The sequence below is a fragment of the Carcharhinus amblyrhynchos genome, chromosome 2, assembly GCF_965287045.1.
Source record: "Carcharhinus amblyrhynchos chromosome 2, sCarAmb.v2.hapA, whole genome shotgun sequence".
Classification (NCBI taxonomy): Eukaryota; Metazoa; Chordata; class Chondrichthyes; order Carcharhiniformes; family Carcharhinidae; genus Carcharhinus; species Carcharhinus amblyrhynchos.
This window is the reverse complement of record NC_137325.1, coordinates 147976438-148000446: the sequence shown is the minus strand read 5'-3', so window position 1 is coordinate 148000446 and position 24009 is coordinate 147976438. Positions and strand designations below refer to the sequence as shown.

Sequence of the window (24009 nt, the reverse complement as noted above, 5' to 3'; positions counted from 1 at the left end):
GAGACGGGGATGATGACAATTCTGGAGGCAGTTGAGAAAGATTGAGGTGCATGTCCCTGTGTGTGCATGAGACAAGGACAGCTCTGTGTTCTGTTGGGAAAGGTTGAGGTGCTGGTGTTTGACTTTCTCTGTGTTCTGATGTTCTAGCTCCATATTGCTGCAGCAAACGGCTACACAGAAGCGGCTGAGCTGCTACTGGCTCACAAAGCTCGGGTGGACCTGAAGGATGCGGATGGGTGGGAGCCACTACACGCAGCAGCATGCTGGGGACAGGTCAGTGACCCACAGTCAGACTGATTGGCGCTGAGTCAGTATAGAGCTGTGTAATGGGTCCAGGCCGTTAGCTGCGGGGCAGGGGGAGGGGGCATGCCCTCTAATTGAGGGAAAGGATTGGCTGAGAGTCTCCGTAACGGGCTAGGTACTCTGTCTCACACACTGTCCCAATACCCCTCCCCGATACAGAGTATCAGGGAGGGTTGTTCCGGATTAGGTAATGGGGAGGGTTCTGGATGGGATAATTGGGGGGTTCTGGTTGGGGTACATAAGCGCCTGATGGGGTAATGGGCAGGGGGTTCTGAGTGAAATAATTGGAGGGGGTTCTGATGGGGTTATTGGGGGGTTTCTGGATGGGGTAATTGTGTGTGGGGGGTTGTTCTGGGTCAGAGTGGGGTATGGGGATGAAGGGTGTAGGGGGTAGGGTGAATCTATGATGTAACTGTGATGTTAATTGTGAATGCCTCTGTTACAGGTTCACATGGTGGAACTGCTGGTTGGGCATGGTGCCAGTCTGAATGCCCGGTCTATCCTGGACGAAACTCCAATAGGTAAGGGAATCAATCGCATGTTCACTGCTGGCTGAGCGTTGTGTACACTTCCCGACAGTTTCCCCGTACAGCACTAACCCTGTGTACACCCAGAGAGAATACCTCCTCCCGACAGTTTCCCCGTACAGCACTAACCCTGTGTACACCCAGAGAGAACACCTCCTTCCGACAGTTTCCCCATACAGCACTAACCCTGTGTACACCCAGAGAGGATACCTCCTTCCCGACAGTTTCCCCGTACAGCACTAACCCTGTGTACACCCAGAGAGAACACCTCCTTCCGACAGTTTCCCCATACAGCACTAACCCTGTGTACACCCAGAGAGAATACCTCCTTCCCGACAGTTTCCCCATACAGCACTAACCCTGTGTACACCCAGAGAGAACACCTCCTTCCTGACAGTTTCCCCGTACAGCACTAACCCTGTGTACACCCAGAGAGAACACCACCTCCTTCCTATGCCAAATACTCATCTTCATTAAACTGCCTTTGGCACAGATTAGCCCGATTGAAAAGCCTGTCAGCAGGCATGCTGTGAGATTCTGACTGTGTAAAGCTACTCGATAGCCTGTGATGTAACAACAATATAACTGAGACCAAAAGAGAGAATGCTGGAAAATCTCAGCAAGTCTGGCAGCATCAAGCAGAGTTAATGTTTCTGTGACTTCCAGACCAGTACGGAGAGAGGATTGTGATAAAGGTCACCAAACCTGGAACAGGTATTTCCAGACCCACTGAACATTTCTAGTTTCTCTGGAGAGGGGTGGGGGGGTGTTCTGCCTCTCCCCACACTCACTCTCGCATCGTGTACGTACTATCAGACTGTCTAAAGCAGCTACCCTGTGCTGCTCTCCTCTAATAATTGGACCACCCTGGTGTTCCTGGCCCTCACTCACTCGCTCGCTCTCTCTGTTTTCCAGATGTGTGTGGGGACGAGGAGATCCGGGGAAAGATGCTGGAACTGAAACATAAACACGATGCCATCATGAAATCTCACGACAAGCACAAGACGGCCCTGCAGAGGAGAACTTCCAGTACAGGCAGCAGGGGGTGAGTGACGGTGCGGGGGATCCAGTACAGGCAGCAGGGGGTGAGTGACGGTGCGGGGGATCCAGTACAGGCAGCAGGGGGTGAGTGACGGTGCAGGGGATCCAGTACAGGCAGCAGGGGGTGAGTGACGGTGCGGGGGATCCGGTACAGGCAGCAGGGGGTGAGTGACGGTGTAGGGAATCCAGTACAGGGATCCAGTGCAGGCAGCAGAGGGTGAGTGACGGTGTAGGGAATCCAGTACAGGGATCCAGTGCAGGCAGCAGAGGGTGAGTGACAGCCTGGGTGATTTAGTCTGGGGAATGGAGGGCGAGTGAAGGTCCCTCAGTTGGACAGTAGTTACAAAGGGATGAGTTCCTGTTTGAAAGGGATGGGATGTGTAACTGGTTTGTCGAGTGTCTGCGCTGTCAGTAACAGTGCTGTCACTGCGGAGAAGGAATCTATCTTATCCACGCTGCCATTTCACATTCTCATTCCTGCATGGACTCGATTGTGCCCACCCACCCATCGGCTGACACCTCAGCCCCCAGTCCCCCCTCCCCTCACCCACTTGCACACCACCCCCATCCGGCTTACACATCACTCCCAGTCACCCTCCCCTGGCTCAAGAGTCCTGTGGCTCTCCCCTTTGGGAGGGGTGAGGGGAAGGAGGCTGCTGTCTCTGAAACCCTCTTCACACAGACAGCAGTCTCGGGTACAGATTGGGCTGAAAGACACACACTGCTGGCTGGTGTACATTAGCATCATCCCAGGACAAGGTGCTGGGGCTGTACCCAACACTGTCTTCCCAAAAATGATCTGTGCTTTAGCGAGAGCTCTGTGTAAAGATTTAACCTTAGCTCGCATCTCAGTACGGTACAAAGCACACTCGGCGGTTTGACTGCAGTTTCCTCTTTGTTTCCAGGAAGGTTGTGCGGAAGGTCAGTGTGACGGAGCGTAACGATATGTACCGGAAGGAGCACAAAGAGGAGGCAATTGTGTGGCAGCAGGTGGGCAGTAAGGAGAATGATCCCGAACTGCAGGATGAGGAGGATGAAGATGCACAGACTGACTCCGAGCTCAAACAGTACCAACAGGTAAGATTCCCGCTTCCCCCAGTCAGGAATAGAGGGACACTCAGAGCACCGTCTCAGCGGGGAACAAGCAGAGCACCGACAACACCCGGAGCGCTGTCTGCGCGCAGGGAACGCCCGGAGTGCTGTCTGAGGAGGATTGGTGTCATCTGCGTTCCAGCGACGCCACGGGCTCCACCTCATTGAACAGGGAAAGGTCACCAATACTGTGCAGCATTGCTGGTTATCTGTATAACTGGGTTAGATATTCCACCCCCTTCCTTCCCTGCACCCGTTTACTCAGGAGCAGGAACCAGTGCTGCTTTCAGTTTGCTATTCACTGCTCCCAGTGAGATCTCTACAGCGAGGGGGGGGGCAGTGACAGGCTGGATCAACTTCTTTCAGCCCACGGGCACGAGGCCCACCTTCCTGTCGCCTGTCGGTATTCTCCAGCTTGCCGCCAGTCTGCCCTTGCCCCGGGGCAGTGTTCCAGTGAAACCCAACACTGTCTCGAGGAACAACACTTCACCACTGACCCTGCAACCCCGGGAGTTCAGCAACTTCACGTCACCATCTCTGCCTCTGCCCTGCTTTGTTTCTGGGCTTGGTTATTCATCTGCTCCCTTTGTGTTATAATTGGATGATATTATTCAGCCATTCACAACCTCTATCTCTCTAAAATCCATTCCCATTCCCCCCCAGCTGTTCCTTCATCAATTTAAACTCTGTCACTCCGCCATGGAGTTTCCCTCATGTTTTCCTGTGCACCACACCCCACTGCGCTCTCCCCACCACCCCCACCTTCTGTCCCCATCCCCCTTCCCCCCCGAAGGAGGTTGTTCATCCCCTTGAGTGTATACCTGAGGTGTACCTCCAGAGAAATGCAGCTTAATTTCTGCAGCAGGGAGGAGTAAACCCAGCCTTCACCACGGGTGATCACTGAACGAGGGGTGAGGGGAGGGAAGGGGAGTGGAGGAGATTGGTGCTGGTGACAGGACCCAGGGGGTGGTGAGGGGGACAGTTTTGCATGACGGTCCCCCCCCCCCCCCCCACGCCTTTTCCCAGGGGGTTGTGGGTGTACAAAATTATCTTCACTTCCAGTACCTCCTGAACTGCAGCTTCCTCACGTTCCTCCGATAGCTCCTGCCCCAAACCTTAGATCTGTCTCTCCGAGTCCTTCTCCCAACAGCAAGAGCAACTCTCCTGATCCCACCTTAGCCCTCGGGAAATGTTCCTGCTAATGATTTAATTTCCTTTTGAAGGCCTTGGTCAAACCACAACCTCAGGCAGGGCAGCCCAGATCCTAACTGCTGGCTGTTTTTTTTTTAAAAGCTTTTCCTTTGTGTCTCCAGCGCTGCTTTTGCAAATCCTCCTCAGCCTGTACCCTCTGATTCTCAATCTTTCCACCAACAGCTTCTCCCTACTGACTCTGTCCATCTTGATCAAGTTTCCTGTCAGCTGCTCTTCTCCAATCGATCCATGTACCTGAATCCCTCACCTTGCAACTATTCCCGTCAGTGAGAAGAAAGATGTTGGACAATCTCAGCAGGTCTGGCAGCATCTGTGGAGAGAGAAACAACAGCTCTGATGAAAGGTTATACACTGAAACATTAACCCTGTTTCTCTCTCCACAGATGCTGCCAGACCGGCTGAGTTGCTCCAGAATATTTTGCCATTGCAGTGTTGTGTTTTTGTCTTCCTGTTCTCATGTATATTTCTGGCAGCCTTCCTGAAGTGTGGAGCTTGGCTCTGTGGACCTGCACACACTGTTACAGTTGAGGTTGAATCAGTATCTTTATAAACATTAAACATAACTTTGGATCATTAGCACACTCTTGTTTCTGGGATCTTTCTGTGTGCAAATTGGCTGCCACATTTCCTAAATACTTCTGAAAGCAACTCACCAAGGCTCCTTAGGCAGCACCTTCCAAACCCACAACCACTTCCATCTAGAAGGACAGGAGCAGCAGATACCTGGGAACACCCCCACCCGGAGATTCCCCTCCGAGTCACTCACTATCCTGATTTGGAAATATATCGGCCGTTCCTTCACTGTCACTGGGTCAGAATCCTGGAACTCCCTCCCTAACAGCACTGTGGGTGTACCTACACCTCAGGAACTGCAGCGGCTCAAGAAGGCAGCTCAGCAGCACCTTCTGAAGGGGCAATTAGGGATGGGCAGTGAAGGCAGCTCCCCAGCACCACCTGAAGGGGCAATTAGGGATGGGCAGTGAAGGCAGCTCCCCAGCACCTTCTGAAGGGGCAATTAGGGATGGGCAGTGAAGGCAGCTCAGCAGCACCTTCTGAAGGGGCAATTAGGGACGGACAGTGAAGGCAGCTCCCCAGCACCTTCTGAAGGGGCAATTAGGGATGGACAGTGAAGGCAGCTCCCCAGCTCCTTCTGAAGGATAGTTAGACATGGGCAATAAATGCTGGTCTAGCCAGTGATACCCACAGCCCATAAATGAATTTTTAAAGATTGGCGATAAGGTACTTTGCAACATGTGTAGTTCTGAAATACAGGTTTAATTATCAGCCATTTGTTTGCCCAACTCTCAGCACACCCACCCCCCTCACTCCCCCACCCCCAAGTCTATCTCTTCAACATGGTGACATAGTGGTTAGCACTGCTGCCTCACAGTGCCAGGAACCCGGATTCAATTCCCAGCTTGGGCCACTTTCTGTGTAGAGGCTACACATTCTCCCTGTGTCTGCATGGGTTTCCTCCCACAGTCTGAAAGACATGTTGGTTAGGGTGCATTGGCCATGTTAAATTCTCCTCAGTGTGCCCAAACTGGCACCAGAGTGTGGCACTTAGGAGATTTTCAGTAGCTTTGTTGCAATGTTAATGTAAGCCTACTTGTGACACTAATGAGTGAATAAATTCAGTAAAAGTGTTTGATTTTTTTTCTCTGGGATTTGTGAGCTGTTCTCTGGAATAACAGCGGGACAGGAATGGTGTTCTGAAATGTGAGCCTGGTTATTTGGTGCAGTCGTGTCAATCCGATTGCCTTCTGTTTCAGAGTGTTGCAGCCAAGATGGTGAAAGGGGAGACGGATCCCAGTGACGAGAGGTGGGACAGCGGCGAGCCCACTTTGAGGAATGGTTCAGCGCTCACAGCCTCTGGCTGGCTGCCGTCGGATTCTGTTCCAGAGCAGGATGCCAGGAAGCTGGATCGGAACTCGCCCTACCAGCTGGCTTCCAGAGAGGAGGCAGCATCGGACCTGAACAAGGAGAAATGCCACCACACGCTGGCTGACCTGAAACGTCAGCGAGCGGCTGCGAAACTGCAGAAACACCTGAGCCCCGAGGAGTACCCCAGCAGTGAGGGAGCAGACAGCAATCTGTCCCAACCCCTGAGCCCAGAGCCACCCCAAAACAACTCTGTCTTCTTCACCCCCGCCAGTGGAGACCCCCCTCTGGTGAAATTCAAAGCGCCTGTGGAGGAGGTTCCGAGCGAGAAACCCCGGAGATGCTGCAAAATGATGTGAAACATCAAACCTGCCCAAGCCTCGGCAAAGTGAGCAGCAGCACGGAGTGGGGGGGAGCCCAGGAAGGACAAGCTGTCACCACAGGCATCTGCAGAACCTGCATCCAACTGGACATTTTGGGAACCCCCTCTCTCTCTGAGCTCCGGCATCTCTGTGCACTTCACATAGCCAGGCCCCTCTCAGTGTTTGTGTCTGAAGGGGCAATGGCTTATTTCTGTAAAAAACCCACCCTTCCCATACCCTCTGCTCAACACCAATTGCCAGCAGCAAAAACAGAACACTAAATGAGGCTGGGATTGGAGGGATGTACCTGAGCATACAGTGTAGCCAGCAGCTCTGTAACCTACCCCAATACCAGCACCCTGACCCAAACCCCCACACTCTGAACAAAGCTTCAAAAGGCAGCTCTTGTCGATTGATTCCACCAGTTAGGTGGAAGTCTGCATCTAGGGAACAGACCCTGCATCCCCTCCCTCCTGTGCCTCAGCCCAGCCAGAGCCTTCAGCAGAATGTGTGCGGCAGCGTACTGATTCACTGAGCCGGCAGCTTACTGATTCACTGAGCCAGCACCGTCACATCACCAGCAGCGAGACTCCCTGCCTGCACTCAGCTCAACATGGCATTCCACACTCAGACAGGGCTATCTATCTATCAACACTACACTCTGTGCTGGGGCTCCTGCAGCGAGACACTGGGCTATTGTCCAATCCTGAGTCCTGTGTGCTGAAGCTATAATAGTCTCAGACTGAGCACTGAGTTAGTAATCTCACTGAGACACCGCGAGGCAGCAGGTGTGGAAAATGAAAAAAAAATCAAAGTATTGCAGTTTGGTTGGTGCAAAGGTTTCATCCACTATCCAATCCACCCTGTATCTAAGGCAGCTTTACTCTGTATCTAACCCCGTGCTGTACCTGTCCTGGGAGTGTTTGATGGGGACAGTGTAGAGGGAGCTTTACTCTGTATCTAACCCCGTGCTGTACCTGTCCTGGGAGTGTTTGATGGGGACAGTGTAGAGGGAGCTTTACTCTGTATCTAACCCCGTGCTGTACCTGTCTTGGGAGTGTTTGATGGGGACAGTGTAGAGGGAGCTTTACTCTGTATCTAACCCTGTGCTGTACCTGTCCTGGGAGTGTTTGATGGGGGGACAGTGTAGAGGGAGCTTTACTCTGTATCTAACCCTGTGCTGTACCTGTCCTGGGAGTGTTTGATGGGGGGACAGTGTAGAGGGAGCTTTACTCTGTATCTAACCCCATGCTGTCCCTGTCCTGGGAGTGTTTGATGGGGGACAGTATAGAGGGAGCTTTACTCTGTATCGAACCCCCTGCTGTACCTGTCCTGGGAGTGTTTGATGGGGGACAGTGTAGAGGGAGCTTTACTCTGTATCTAACCCCGTGCCGTACCTGTCCTGGGAGTGTTTGATGGGGGACAGTGTAGAGGGAGCTTTACTCTGTATCTAACCCCGTGCTGTACCTGTCCTGGGAGTGTTTGATAGGGAGAGTGTAGATGGAGCTTTACTCTGTATCTAACCCCGTGCTGTCCCTGTCCTGGGTGTGGTTGATGGGAACAGTGTAGAGGGAACTTTACTCTGTTTTGAACCCTATGCTGTACCTGTCCTGGGAGTGTTTGATAAACTGTATCTAGAATGAGGCTAATATTCCAGCCCCATCACTGATATCAGTCACCTGATGAGCACAAAATGACTTGTCTTAATTATTTTCAAAGAAAGAAAAATTAATAAAAGGTAATATATTCTGATACGGAAGAAATGTGAATAGTTCGTGTCATTGGTACTTGGGACACATTCTGTCCCCCTTGGAGAAACAATTCACGAAACCTTTTGAAAGAAACTGCAATTTTCATTGAAAAAAAATGACTGTGTTTGTTGGATATTGTTACTGATACTGTGCATATCAAACAAAAGCAGGAGTAGGCCATTCAGCTCCTCGAGCCTGCTCCATCATTCAATAAGATCATGCCTCATCTGTTTGTGTCTCGAATTGCAGATTCCCTTCTTATGACCACCCCCCCCGCAGTAACCTTTGATCCTCTTACCTAACAGGAATCTATCTACCTCTGCCTTAACAATATTCAGTGACTCCCACCTCCACTGCCTTCTCAGGCTGAGAGTTCCAAAGTCACACAACCCTCTGAGAAAGAATAATTCTCCTCATCTCTGTCCTAAAAGGATGACCCCCAATTTTAAAACATTACCACTTAGTTCTGGACTCACCCACAAGAGGGAACATCCTTTCCACATTCACCTTGTCGAGACCATTCAGGACCTTACATTCTCCAATCAAGTCACTCCCTCGCTGTTTGAATCTCCAGTGGGAACAAGTCCAGCCTGGCCAACCTTTCCTCAGGAGACAAGTCACTCATTCCAGTTAGCGATCTAGTAAACCTCCTCTGAAACACCACCATTCACATTCTTCCTAAAATAAGGAGACTGCACGCTGTATTCGAAATGTGGTCTCACCACTGTCCTGTACAACTAAACCAAAACATCCTTATTGTTCAATTCCTATTGTAATAAAGGATAGCTTTCCCATTAGACTCATTAATTACTTGCATAACACCACCCAGATCCCTCTGAACCTCAGTTTCTGCACTTATTCTCCTTTTGAGGAACACTCTGCTTTTTTTTATACTTCCTGCCAAAGTCACCAACTTCACATTTTCCCTCATTAAACTCCATTTGCCAGACTTTTGTCCACTCACTCAGCCTATTTATATTCATCTGCAATCTCCCCATGTCTGCTTCACAACACAATTTCCTGTCTATCTTTGCAGCTCCGGAGCTGCAGATGGATTCACTCTGGAGCGTCCGCAACGCTGAGGAAGTCGTGGATAGCACGTTCAGTGAGTTGGTCACACCACAGATAAAAATTACTGAAGGAGATAAGGAATGGGTGGCCACAAAATGGAGGAAGAGTAGGAAGGCAGTGCACAGGTCCCCTGCAGTCATCTCTCTCCAAAATAGATATACTGTTTTGGATACCGTTGTGGGAGATGGTTCACCAGAGGAAGGTGGCAGCAGTCAGGGTCATGGCATTACAGCTGGCTCTGCTACACAGGAGGGCAGGGATAAAGTGGCAGAGCTACAGTGACAGGGGACTCAATTGTAAGGGGAATAGACAGGCTTTTCTGCAGATGCAAAGGAGACTCCAGGATGGTATGTTTTCTCCCTGGTGCAAGGAAGGCTCTCTCGGAGCAGCTGCAGGATATTCTGGAGGGGAGAGGGTGAACAGCCAGTTGTGCTGTGTATAGGCACCAACGATACAGGTAAAAAAAAGTGGGATGAGGTCTTATAAGCTGAATTTAGGGGGTTAGGAGTTAAACTAAAAAGTAGGACCTCAAAGGTAATGCCAGGATTGCTCCCAGTGCCATGTGCTAGTCAGAGTGGGAATGTCAGGGTAGATAAGATGAATAAATGGCTTGAGGGATGGATTCAAATTCCTGGGGCATTGGAACCAGTTCTGGGGGAGATAGGACCAGTACAAATCAGACGGTCAGCACCTGGGCAGGATGGGAACCAGTATCCCAGGGATACTGGTGCTGTTGGGGAGGGTTTAAAATAATGTGGCAGGGAGATGGGAACCGATGCAGGAAGTAAAGTGGGGACAGAAACAAAAGGCAGTAAGGGGGAAAGGTGGAAAGCAGGGAAACCAAAGACAAAAATCAGAAGGGGCCACAGAACAGAGACTGTGAAAAATCAGTGAATGGGTCCAGTCAGGCTAAGAGAAATAAAACACAGGGAGAGTTTACAAAACATGACAGGATAAATGGCCTGAGGTGTGTTTGCTTTAACGCAAGGATTGTAACAGGTAAGGCGGATGAACTTAAAGCTTGGATTACTACCTGGAACTATGATATTGTGGTGATTACGGAGACTTGGATGAAAGAAGGGCAGGACTGGCAGCTCAGCATTCCAGGATTTAGATGCTTCAGGTGAGATAGAGAGGGAGACAAAAGAGGTGAGGTCATTAGGCTAGTGGGTCATTGTTTTTGTAACTGGTCGGCGCAACATCATGGGCCGAAGGGCCTGTTCTGCGCTGTAATGTTCTATGTTCTATGTTCTATTACTTTACTGATTAGGGAGAATGTCACAGCTATACAGAGGGAGGAACCTTGGTGGAATCATACAGTGAGGCCATATGGGTAGAACGCAGGAACAGGAGCGGTGCAATCACACTGTTGGGGTTGTACTACAGACCTCCCAACAGCCAGTGTGAAGTGGAGTTACTGATATGCCAGCAGATTATGGGAAGATGTATAAACAACAGGGTTGTCATAATGGGCGATAGACAGGGATTCCTTCAGTGCCAAGGTCTTGGATGGGACAGAGTTTGTTCAGTGTGTCCAAGAGTGTTTCTTCAGGCCCTATGTAGATAGTCCAACTTGGGAAGGGGCTACCTGAGACCTGGTTCTGGAAATGTACCTGGACAGGTGATTGATGTCTCAGTGGGCGACCACTTTGGGAACAATGATCACAATTCTATAAGTTTCAACATACTTGTAGAAAAGGATAGAAGTAGACCCAGAGTGAAAGTACTAAACAGGGGGAAGGCTGACTACAACAGTATTACACAGTAAGAAGTCTGACAACAGGTGTTGTCAGACTTCTTACTGTGTTTACCCCAGTCCAACGCCAGCATCTCCACATCACGATAGTATTAGGCAGGAGCTAAGGAATGTAGACTGGGGGGAGGGCGACTGTTTGAGGGAATGTGGGAGTCTTTTAAAAGTCAGTTGTTAACAATTATGTCCCTGTAAAAATGAAGAATAAAGATGGCAAGGTTCAGGAACCCTGGATGACGAGAGATTATGAGCTCAGTGAAAAAGAAGGAGGCGGCATACATAAATTTCAGGAAATTGAAAATGGATAAGGCTCTCGAGGAACAAAAAGATAGCAGGAAAGAGCTCAAACAGGACAAAAAAGGGCCATGAAATATCCTTGGCAGGCAGGATTAAGGAGAATCTGAAGGCTTTTTGTGTGTATATAAGGAGGAAGAGGGTAGCTAAGAAAGGTTGGTCCACTCAATGACAGTGGAGAGAATTTGTGTGTGGAGCCAGATGAGGTGGGTCAGGTCCTTAACGAGTACTTTGCATCAGTATTCATAAGGGAGAAGGATGTGGTGAACAGTGAGTGTAGAAAGGAGGATGTTGACATTCTAGGACATGTTGAGGAGGAGGTATTGGAGGTTTTGAAAAACTGTAAAGTGGACAAGTCCCCAGGGACAAATAGGGTCTATCCCAGAATACTGAGAGAGGTGAGGGAAGAAATTGCTGAGGCCTTGGCCAAAATCTTTGTATCCTCTTTAGCCATGGGCGAGGTACCAGAGGATTGGAGAGCAGCGAACATTGTTCCTCTGTTTAAGAAAGGCAGAAGAGAGAATCCAGGAAATTACAGCCTGTGAGCCTTACATCAATGGTGGGGGAATTATTGGAGAAGATTCTTAGGAACAGGATGTACTCACATCTGGAAGAGAATAGGCTTATTAGCGATAGGCAACGTGATTTTATGAAGAGGAGATCATGTCTCACAAACTTGATTGAGTTCTTTGAGGAAGTGACAAAAAAAAATGACCAGGATAGGGCAGTGGATGTTGTATACATGGACTATAGTAAAACCTTCGCTAAAGTTCCTCTTGACAGGCTGATACAGAAGGTGAAGTTACATGGGATCTGTGAGCTGGTAAGATGGATATAAAACTGGCTTGAAAAAGGGCAAAGAAAGCAGAGAGAATCAGTGGAAGGGTACTTTTCAAATTGGAGATCTGTGACAAGTGGTGTTCCACAAGGATTAGCACTGGGCCTCTGTTGTTTGTAATATCTAGAAATGATTTGGAGGAAAATGTGGGTGGTCTGATTAGTAAATTTGCAGATGGTACAAAAAAATTGGGGGAGTAGCAGATAGTGACAAGGATTGTCAGAGGACACAGCTGGAGACCTGGGCCAAAAGATGGCAGATGGAGCTTAACCTGGACAAATGTGAGGTGATGCGATTTGGAAGGTCCACTGCATAAGGAAAGTATACAGTAAATGGTACAGCCCTTAGAAATTTTAGCATACAGAGGGATCTTGGCGTGCAGATCCATAGTTCTCTGAAGGTGGTAAGTCAGGTGGACAAGATGGTCAAAAGGCGTATGGCATGCAGGCCTTCAACAGTTGAGTGTAGGAATTGGAAAATCATGCAACAGCTGTATAAGACTTTGGTTAGGCTGCATTTGGAGTATTGTGTACAATTCTGGTCGCGACACTACCAGAGGATGTTGATGCATGGGAAAGGGTGCAGAACAGATTTACCAAGATGCTGGCTGGTTTGGAGGATATGGACTATGAAGAAAGATTGAATAAACTTGGATTGTTTTCACTGGAGCATCGGAGGATGAGAGGGGATCTGATAGAGGTTTACAAGATTATGACAGGGTTGGATAAAGTGGATAATCAGAGTCTTTCTCCCAGGGTTGAAGGGTTAATTACTCAGGATAGGTTGAAAGTGAGAAGGGGAAAATTTGAGAGATGTAAGGGGCTAGTTTTTCACACAGAGGCTGGTGAATGCCTGGAATGCGCTGCTGGAGGTAGTGATGGAAGCAGATTCTAACACAATGTTCAAGAAGCATCCCGATAGATACATGAATAGACTGGGAATAGAGGGATATGAATCACGTAGAGGCAAGAAAATTAGATGAGAGAGGCATCTGTGTTGGCACAGACTTGATGGGCTGAAGGCCCTGTTCCTGTGCTGTTCTTTGTTCCATCGTTGTGTTGTCTGCAAATTTAGCCCCCATGCCCTTACTCCCCTCATCCAAGTCATTGATGTAATTTTTTTAAAAAAGTTGGGGCCCCAGCACAGACCCCGTTCCATTCCCTCCCACCCACCCCCCCGCCCCGGACTTGTCACTTTGTGCCAACCAGAAAAACACCCATTTATCCATACTGTTTTCTGCCAACCCACCAATCTTCTATTCATAGGGGTGGCACAGTGGTTAGCACTGCTGCCTCACAACGCCAGTGACCCAGGTTCAATTCCAGCCTCGGGCCACTATCTATGTGGAGTTTGTATGTTCTCCCCATGTCTGTATGGGTTTCTTCTGGGTGCTCTGGTTTCCTCCCACAGTCCAAAGGTGTGCAGTTTAGGTGGATTGGCCATGCTAAATTGACCCTAATGTCAGTGGGATTAGCAGTGTAAATATGTGGCATTATAGGAATAGGGTCTTGGTGAGATTGTGGTCAGTGTAGACTCGATGGGTCAAATGGCCTCCTGCACTGTGGGGATTCTAGGAATTTCTACACCATGAGCTTTTATTTTCCACAATAACCTTTGATGTGGAACCTTACCAAATGCCTTCTGGAAATCTAAGTACAGGACACCTACAGATTCCCCTTTAGCCATAGCACATGTGACTCCTTCAAAGAACTCCAATAAAACATGATTTTCCCTTTCACAAAACCAAGTTGACTCTGCCTGATTAGAGCTGGACATTTAGAGAAACGCAAGGTAATGTCCTTACCAATTAATTCTAACCCTTACGTGGGTGGAGAGGGGACTCATAATGTTAAAATGGTAGGGCGGGCTCGTTGGGCCGAAGGGCCTGTTTCCCAGGCTGTGTTGTTCTTTATACTTTGTTCTTTGTAACATGAATGACAGGAGGAATTGATGAACACACCAAAGGGCTTTATTTCTGAAAAAAAAACTGTGTATACTAAATCAAAAGCAGTGGTGATGCCAAAGCTTGTGATGGAATCATGACTAACAAATATACTTAAATTTAAGTATTCCAGTTCACTTCAGATAATTCAGCTTTCATACCCACAGTTACCTTTATTTAAGTTTAAAATACTAGTCTTAGATCCACTCTTCCTTTCAAACGGGTTGTAAAATTCAACCATATTTTCGTTACCTCGAGGTGCCTTTGCTCTGAGGTCATTAGTTTATCCACAATACCAAATCTAAGATTAACTTCTTCTCTGGTTGGTTCCTGAATGTGTTGCTCTGAGAAACTATCTTAAATGCTCAATAAGATCCTCATTATTGCCAATCATTAAAGTCCTTTATCACGAGCCACAATAATTCTTCCAGTACAATTTTTCCTACACTGTGGTTAATTAGGAGGCCTGTAGACCATTCCCACTTGTGACTTCTTTCCTGTACTGTTCCTCATCTCAAACCAATTCCACACCTTCATCTTCTGGACCAATTGATGGGCAACATGACAATATTTTTTACAATATAAAGTCCAGAACTGAGCACATTACTACAAGTGTGATTTATTCAATGCTTTTACACAAGAACAGGAGGCCATTCAGCCCCTCAAGCCTGTCACACAGGAAACTTGAGTCTTCAGCCTCTCAAACCTGATGTGAACTATATCTTGACCCATTTATTCCTCCTCCTGCCTTGATACATTGACCAATCTGAATATTCAAAGTTGCAATAGGACAAAGAAAAGTACAGCATAGGAACAGGCCCTTCAGCCCTCCAAGCCTGTGCCAACCATGATGCTCTAACTAAAAATAACCTGCCCTTACTCAGTCCGTATCCCTCTATTCCTTCCCTATTCGTGTATCCATCCAGATGCCTCTTAAATGTTGCTAATGTGCCTGCTTCCACCACCTCCTCTGGCAGCGCGTTCCAGGCACCCACCACTCTCTGCGTGAAAAACCTCCCCCACAATTCTCACCTTGAACCTGCGTCCCCGTGTAATTGACACTTGCACCCTGGGAAAAAGCCTCTGACTATCCACCCTGTCTCTGCCTCTCATCATTTTGAAGACCAGGTCTCCCCTCAGCCTCTGTCTTTCCAGTGAAAACAATCCCAATTTAACCAAACGTGACTCTCAATTTTTTTTTGGGTGACTTTGTTTTTGTTCATTTGTGGGACATGGGCATTGCTGGCTGGGCCAGTATTTAGTACCCATCCCTAATTGCCCCTTCAGAAGGTGCTGGGGAGCTGCCTTCTTGAGCCGCTGCAGTCCCTGAGGTGTAGGTACACCCACAGTGCTGTTAGGGAGGGAGTTCCAGGATTCTGACAGTGAAGCATCATATGAATAAGGAGTAGGCCATTCGGCCTGTCGAACCTGCTCTGTCATTTAATGAGATTATAACTGATTTGATAGTTTCCTGAATTATAAATCCTGCCTACCCCTGATAACCTCTCATCTCCTTGCTTACCGAGAACTTGTCCACCTCCCTTCTCAAGGACTTTGACAACGACCCTGCAAGGTGATTGGTGCAGCAACATGTAGCAAAGGAAGAGGGATCCGGGGAGATGGGCAAATGTAACATTCCGGTGACAATCATTGTATAAGGTTAAATTCAGAAGCCCTGCTGTAGTGACTGACATTTTAAAGCAATGTCTTGTAATACAAACTTGATCTTTTGCTTGAAGATCTTATTTAATTTGGAGAGTGGCGTTTTAAACAGGGATAGGACCTAGAAAAGGTGAAGGGGGAAAGGTCTGTGTGGAACCAGAAGAAATGGCAGAGGTGCTTAATGAGTACTTTGCCTCAGTATTCACAGTGGAAGCTGATCTGGGAGATTTTGTTATGGATTTGCAGCAGATGGAAAAGATTGAGTATGTGGATATTAAGGAAGAGGATGTGTTAGAACTTTTGAATTCTATCAAGATAGATAAGTCACTGGGACCAGATGGGATGTACCCCAGGTTACTGTGGGAGGTGAGGGAGGTGATTGCAGAGCCCCTGGCGATGATCTTTGCGTCATCACTGGAGACAGGAGAGGTTCTGGAGGATTGGAGGATTGCGGATGTGGGTCCTATTTTCAAGAAAGGGAACAGAGATAGCTCGGGAAATTACCGACTGGTGAGTCTGACCTCAGTGGTTGGTAAGCTGATGGAGAGGCTTCTGAGGGACAAGATTTACGAGCATTTGGAGAGGTTTACCATGATCAGGAATAGTCAGCATGGTTTTGTCAAGGGCAGGTCGTGCCTTACGAGCCTAGTTGAGTTCTTCGAAAATGTGACTGAACACATTGACGAAGGAAGTGCAGTGGATGTGGACTTCAGCAAGGCGTTTGATAAGGTCCCCCATGCAAGACTTCTTGAGAAGGTGAGAGGGCATGGGATCCAGGGGGCTTTGGCCTTGTGGATCCAGAACTGGCTTGCCTGCAGAAGGCAGAGAGTGGTTGTGGATGGGTCTTTTTCTGCATGGAGGTCAGTCACCAGTGGAGTGCCCCAGGGATCTGTTCTAGGACCCTTGCTGTTTGTCATTTTCATACATGACCTAGATGAGGAAGTGGAGGGATGGGTTAGTAAGTTCGCTGATGACACGAAGGTCAGTGGTGTTGTGGATGGTCTGGAAGGATGTCAGAAGTTGCAGCAGGACATAAATAGGATGCAGGACTGGGCGGAGAAGTGGCAGATGGACTTCAACGCGGATAAATGTGTAGTCGTCCATTTTGGCAGGACCAACGGGATGAATGAGTACACTATCAAGGGCAGGAGTCTTAGTAGTGTTGAGGAGCAGAAGGATCTTGGGGTCCGGGTCCACAGGACTCTTAAATCGGCCTCGCAGGTGGAGGATGTGGTCAAGAAGGCGTATGGTGTACTGGCCTTCATTAATCGAGGGATTGAGTTTAGGAATCGGGAGGTAATGCTGCAACTTTATAAGACCCTTGTCAGGCCTCACTTGGAGTACTGTGCGCAGTTCTGGTCGCCTCACTATAGGAAAGACGTAGAAGCTATTGAAAGGGTACAGAGGAGATTTACAAGGATGTTGCCTGGATTGGGAGGCATGCCTTATGAAGATAGATTGAGGGAGCTGGGACTCTTCTCCCTGGAGAGATGAAGGTTGAGAGGCGACCTGATAGAGGTTTGTAAAATGTTGAGAGGAATAGATAGGGTGGATTCTCAGAGGCTATTTCCCCAGGTTGAAATGGTCGCTACGAGAGGACACAGATTTAAGGTGTGGGGAAGCAAGTACAGAAGTGATGTTAGGGGTAAGTTTTTCACTCAGAGGGTGGTGAGTGAGTGGGATCGGCTGCCATCAGTGGTGGTGGAGGCGAACTTGCTGGGGTCTTTTAAAAGACTTCTGGATGAGTATATGGGATTTAATGGGATTGGGGGTTATAGCTAGGTCTATGGATTGGTAGGTATTGATGTGATCGGCGCAGCTCGTGGGCCGAAGGGCCTGTTTGTGCTGTAATGTTCTATGTTCTAATTGACCTCATTCCCAGCGTTAAACCCTGGGTGGCAGCATTGCATTAATACACGGGACGTATGGAGTGACCCCAGGACGTATTGCTGCCCACTCATCTTCAACAAAACTGCTCGGTCCCCAGGAGCCCCCGGCTCACTGAGTTGGGGAAGGATCGCTATTGAAGCCAGAGAGGGGAGATAGGAACCTAAAGGGAAATAGGATGTGCAGTGTGTTACACCTTCTACACCTGCTAAAGACACACAGTTGGCCTTGAGTTCACAGTTGGCGGCACAGTGGTTAGCACTGGTGCTTCACAGCTCCAGGGTCCTGGGTTCAATTCCCGGCTTGGGTCACTGTCCGTGTGGAGTTTGCACATTCTCCTCACGTCTGCGTGGGTTTCCTCCGGGTGCTCTGGTTTCCTCCCACAGTCCAAAGATGTGTGGGTTAGGTTGATTGGCTGTGCTAAAGTTGCCCCTTAGTGTGCTGAGATGCGTAGGTTAGAGGGATTAGTGGGTAAAATATGTAGGGATATGGGGGCAGGGCCTGGGTGGGATTGTGGTTGGTGCAGACTCGATGGGCCGAAGGGCCTCTTTCTGCATTGTAGGGTTCTATGACAAATCTGAATGCAGCAAGTTGGTGATGTTTGAATTATGGAGATTCACCATTGTAAAGGTTTTCAATAAACCTGTTAGTGTCCAGAGTAGTTAATCACTTTTCCCCCATGTCTGGCTCCTGGCTGTGACTCTTCCTGGGATACAGGTCTAGGTGTAACTCCACCGCCCCCCCCCCCGGCATATTCCTCATACCTGGACTGAGGCAGTGTGTGTGGGGCTGTTTGACGACACACAGTAACCAGGAGAGCCAGGCATTACTCACTGGACAGTAACCAGGATTCCACTCTCCTCCGAGTGTAGCGATTGGGAATAACCCTGAGTCGCAGACTAAACTCTCACCAGAGAAGGAGCTGTGTATCTCCCTGGCCGATAGCGGCCCGCGTATCTCCCTGGCCGATAGCGGCCCGCGTATCTCCCTGGCCGATAGCGGCCCGCGTATCTCCCTGGCCGATAGCGGCCCGCGTATCTCCCTGGCCGATAGCGGCCCGCGTATCTCCCTGGCCGATAGCGGCCCGCGTATCTCCCTGGCCGATACCGGGCTGTGTGCAAACGCAGGGGCGGGGCGGGGGGGGGGGGTGCTTAGGATTCACTTGGATAGTAAACGGGACACATCGATTATCCCATCAGCCATCAGAATGTTTAATAATTTGTCAAAGAACAGGTGAACCCTGGTACATTCCTCTCCTTCCTGTTGGGGTAGTGGTCATTCTGAGGATTGTTTGGCCATTTGTAAACAGCTGTCTATATTTCTCATATCAGCTGCACTGTCACCGGGGTGGGGGGGGTAGCTGGGGTTCCTGGAGGAGGGAGGGGGTGCATCATGCTCCAGGGGAGGGGTTGTGGGGAGGGTACAGGGGGGTAATCAGGCTCCAGGGGAGGGGTTGTGGGGAGGGTACAGGGGGGTAATCAGGCTCCGGGAGAGGTCGGGGATAATCAGGCCCCTGGGGAGAGGATGGGGGTTAATCAGGTTCTGGGGCAGGGATCGTGGGGCAAGGGGTAATCAGGTTCCAGGAGGGGGTGGAGGTAATGGGGCTCCTGGGGGGAGGTTGGGGACGATCAGGCTCCAAGGGAGAAGTTGTGGGGGGGTGGGGGGGGGGGGAGGGGGGTGAGAGGTGGGGGGTAATCAGACTCTGTCCCCTGTCCCCGAGTCTGATTACCCCCCCTAACCCCTTTCAGACCCTGATTGTCACCCGTCCCCTCTGCCCCTGCCCCCTCTACCCCTGCCCCCTCTACCCCTGCCCCCTCTACCCCTGCCCCCTCTACCCCTGCCCCCTCTACCCCTGCCCCCATCAGGCTCCGGGGGCGGGGGGGGCGGAGCTGGGGGTTAATCAGGCTCTGGGACAGGGGTGGTGGGGGTTAAGGGGCAAACAAGCTCTGGAAGGGGTTGGGGGGGGTAATTAGGCTCCTGGCGGGGGTGTGTGATCAGGCATAGTTGGATACGTATGTGCGCTCCAGGATGAAGTATTTCTGTGGGGAGCGACGCAGCGTGATCAGGACTTGCTGCAGGGGGTAACGGTCGATGGGGGAGGGGAAGGGGTTGAGGTTGATTTTCGGGACAGCGAGTTTTATGAATCGACCCAAGCCGAAGGAGAGAGATCCCGGCGCGATGGGTGGCAGGTGGAACCCTGTGGAACAAACAAATTAAAATTGGGTGAGGCACAGATACCAAAATATCAAACACCACAACAATCTAACTGTCCAGCTACATACATCAGTTAGTCTACAGACCACTGACCGATGGCAAAGTTGTGAAGGATCAAACTGCAAGAAATTCCAAAAAGGTACAAAAAAAAGGGTAACACTGTAGTTAGCATTGCAGCCTCACAGCGCCAAGAACCCAGGTTCAATTCCAGGCTTGGGGCACTGTCTCTGTGGAGTCTGCACATTCTCCTCGTGTCTGCGTGGGTTTCCTCCGCAGGCTCCGGTTTCCTCCCACAGTCTGAAAGATGCACTGGTTAGGGTGCGTTGGCCGTGCTAAATTCTCCCTCAGTGTACCCAAACAGGTGTCAGAGTGTGATGACTGGAGGATTTTAATAAGAACATAACAAAATAGGAGCAGGAGTAGGCCATCTAGCCCTTCGAGCCTGCCCCGCCATTCAATAAGATCATGGCTGATCTGTCGTGGCTCAGTTCCACTTTCCCACCCTCTCCCCATAACCCTTAATCCCCTCTCTTATCAAAAACCCATCAACCCGCGTCTTAAAAATATTTGGCAAGGCAGCCTCCACCACTTCAACGGGCAGAGAATTCCAGAGATTCACCACCCTTTGAGTGAAGAAGTTCCTCCTCAACTCCGTTCTAAACCGCCCCCCCTTTATCTTGAGGCTGTGCCCTCTAGTCCCTACTGTCCTTTCTGAGCAGGAAGAGCCTCTCCACCTCTATCCTATCCATCCCATTCATCATCTTATACGTCTCAATGAGATCTCCCTTCATTCTTCTAAACTCTAACGAGTACAAGCTTAGTTTATTCAGCCTCTCCTCATAGCTCAACCCCCTCAACTCCGGCATCAGCCTAGTAAACCTCCTCTGCACTCCCTCCAAGGCCAAAATATCCTTGTGTAAGTACAGTGCCCAAAACTGCACACAGTACTCCAGCTGCGGCCTCACCAGTGCCCTATATAGCTGCAGCAAGACCTCCCTACTTTTATATTCAATCCCCCTCGCTATGAAGGCCAGCATCCCATTCGCCTTCCTGACCACCTGCTGCACCTGTAGGCTGGGTTTTTGCGATTCATGCACAAGGACCCCGAGGTCCCTCTGCACCGTCGCATGCTGCAGTTTTTCGCCATGTAAGTAATAGTCCTTCCTACCAAAGTGGACCACCTTGCACTTGCCAACATTAAATTCCATTTGCCATTTCCTGGCCCATTCGCCCAGCCTATCTAGATCCTTCTGCAGACTCTCCACACCCTCCGCACAATTTGTCGTTCCACCAATCTTGGTGTCATCAGCAAATTTCGACACCCTGCACTCGGTTCCCTCCTCCAGATCATCTATATAAATGGTAAATAGCTGAGGCCCCAGCACCGACCCCTGGGGCACTCCACTAGTCACCAACCGCGAATCCGAATAGCACCCATTAACCTCCACTCTCTGCCTCCTATTTGACAGCCAATCCTCTATCCACGCTATACCCTACCCCCAACTCCATGCCCCCTGACCTTCTGTAATAACCTCTTGTGAGGTACCTTGTCAAACGCCTTCTGAAAATCAAGAAACGCCACATCCACCGGCTCTCCTCTATCCACCGCCCTAGACACATCCTCATAGAACTCCAGTAAATTTGTCAGACACGACTTCCCTTTAATGAAACCGTGCTGCGTCTGCTCTATCAAGCAATTCTCCTCAATTTTCACAGTAACTTCATTGCAGTGTTAAGGTAAGCCGGTAAATGACAATAAATAAAATTATCTAATTATAATGGGATGTTATTACTATCCCTGTCTATAGTTAGTGTAAAGGGTGGTGGTTCCTAAAGTATGTTGAGGAGAATATTCTGCCGCAGTGTGACTCCAGAAAAAGAAGGCACTCTGAGAGCTAGTTCTTGGGAAGGAGGTGAGCCAGGTGGGTCAAATGAGAGAACATTTAGGAACTGTGATCATTGTATCATAAGGTTTTGGATAATAGTAGAAAAGGATAATTGAACAATCCAGAGTAAGAATAATTAACTGAGGGAAAGCCAACTTCGGTGAGTAAGAATGGATCTGGGCCCAATAAAGTTGGCAGGATAAACAGGAGCTGAACAGTGAACTACCTTCTTCAGCGAGACCTTGGTGTCCTCATGCATCAGTCTCTGAAAGTAAGCATGCAGGTACAGCAGGCAGTAAAGAAGGCAAATGGTATGTTGGCCTTCGTAGCGAGAGGATTTGAGTAAAGGGATCGGTATGTTTTGCTGCAATTATATAGGATGTTGGTGAGGCCACACCTGGAGTACTGTGTACAGTTTTGGTGTCCTTATCTGAGGAAGGATGTCCTTGCTATAGAGGGAGCACAGTGAAGGTTTACCAGGCTGATTCCTGGGATGGCAGGTCTGTCATATGAGGAGAGATTGAGTCAGTTAGGATTATATTCACTGGAGTTTAGGAGAGTGAGAGGGGATCTCATAGAAACTTATAAAATTCTAACAGGGTTAGACAGGGTAGATTCAGAAAGACTGTTCCTGATGGTGGTGGGAATCCAGAACTAGGGGTCAGAGTTTGAGGATAAGGGGTAAACCTTTTAGAACTGAGGTGAGGAGAAATTTCTTCACCCAGAGGGTGGTGAATGTGTGGAATTCACTCCCACAGAAAGTAGTTGGGACCAAAACATTGTCTGATTTCAAGAAGAAATTAAATATCGCTCTTGGGGCTAAAGGGATTGAGGGATATGGGGGGGGGTGGAATCAGGATATTGAATTTGATAATCAGCCCTGATCAAAATGAATGGCAGAGCAGATTTGAAGGGCCAAACGGCCCCCTCCTGCTTTAGTTTCTATGTTTCTAAGAAGAGATAGTTTGGAAACAGTCATGGTATATTTCCATGAAAGGGAAAGAATCAAAGGACAAACCAATGCAGAGCTCTGAAGATTCACCAGACTGATTCTTGGAATGGCAGGATTGCCAGAGGAGGAGAGATTGGATTGACTGGACTTGTACTCTCTGCAGTTTAAAAAAATGGAATGGGTTCTCACTGAAACATATGAGATTCTGATAGAACTGGACAGACTGGATGCAGGGATGATGTTTCCTCTGGCTGGGGGTTGTGAATCTAGAACAGGGGGTCACAGTCTCAGGACAGGGAGGAGGTCATTAAGGATCGAGATGAGGAGAAATTCCTTCACTCAGAGGGTGGTGAACCTGTGGAATTCTCTACCTCAGAAAGCTGTGGAGGCCAATCACTGGGTATATTTAACAGGGAGAGAGATTTCTAGAATTCTAAATGTGTCAAAGAAATACAGGGAGAGAGCGAGAGTGTGGTGCTGGGATGGAGGATGACCATACTGATAGGCAGAGCAGGCTGGAGGGGCCAAATGACCTGTCCCTGTTCCTATTTTCAATGATTCTTGGATGATAAAGGAGTTAGAAACTAAAATAACAAAGATAAAAATGTGCGTGTGACTGATATCAGCTAGAAATTATAATTGAGAACCAGGTTGGACATAGACGGTTCAGAGATGAGGTAAAAAAGCAAAGAAGAGAAGTAAAGGGAATGCCAGAGTCTTCTATAGGCAGATAAAGAGCAGGAGGGTGGTAAGAGGAGTAGGGGGCATTACTGAGGTATTAAGTTAATACTTCACATCTGTCATTTCCAAGGAAGAAGGTGCTGTCCATGGGGAAAGTGTAAATAATTCAGGCAGTAGAAGGGTTTAAAATTAGTGAGGAGGAGGTATTGGATAGGTTGTCTGTTTTTAAAGTGGATGAAACATCAGGACCAGATGAGATACATCCAAGAGGACTGAGGGAAGTGAGAGTGGAAATTGCAGAGACATTGGCCATAATCTTTCAGCTTTCCCGAGACTCAGGGGTAAACATAGAACATAGAACACTACAGCACAATCAGGCCCTTCGGCCCACAAGTTGCACTGATCATATCTATACCCACCAGGCCTATCCGTAACTCTCAATCCCATTAAATCCCATATACTCATCCAGAAGTCTTTTAAAAGACCCCTGCGAGTTCGCCTCCACCACCACTGACGGCAGCCGATCCCACTCACTCACCACCCTCTGAGTGAAAAACTTACCCCTGACACCTCCTCTGTACCTGCTCCCCAGCACCTTAAACCTGTGTCCTCTCATAGCGACCATTTCAACCCGGGGAAATAGCCTCCGAGAATCCACCC

At 49.0% G+C, this 24009-nt stretch overlaps 2 protein-coding genes across 4 annotated transcripts in view; one reads left to right on the top strand and one right to left on the bottom strand.

Moving 5' to 3' along the window:
• The window catches only part of ppp1r16a (protein phosphatase 1, regulatory subunit 16A), a 100818-nt gene extending 92648 nt beyond the window's left edge, over positions 1-8170 (top strand). For all 3 annotated transcript variants that reach the window (XM_080214146.1, XM_080214152.1, XM_080214157.1), the window contains exons 7-11: positions 148-273; positions 749-824; positions 1746-1875; positions 2777-2948; positions 5948-8170. In XM_080214146.1, the coding sequence (XP_080070272.1) occupies positions 148-273; positions 749-824; positions 1746-1875; positions 2777-2948; positions 5948-6415 (972 nt within the window). In that variant the 3' untranslated portion in view covers positions 6416-8170. The remainder of the gene's footprint in view (positions 1-147; positions 274-748; positions 825-1745; positions 1876-2776; positions 2949-5947) is intronic.
• Positions 8171-19594: 11424 nt separating this feature from the next.
• wdr97 (WD repeat domain 97) overlaps positions 19595-24009 on the bottom strand; it is a 109305-nt gene continuing 104890 nt past the window's right edge. The window contains exon 23 of the mRNA XM_080214876.1: positions 19595-19813. Coding sequence (XP_080071002.1) covers positions 19611-19813 — 203 coding nt within the window. The 3' untranslated portion in view covers positions 19595-19610. The remainder of the gene's footprint in view (positions 19814-24009) is intronic.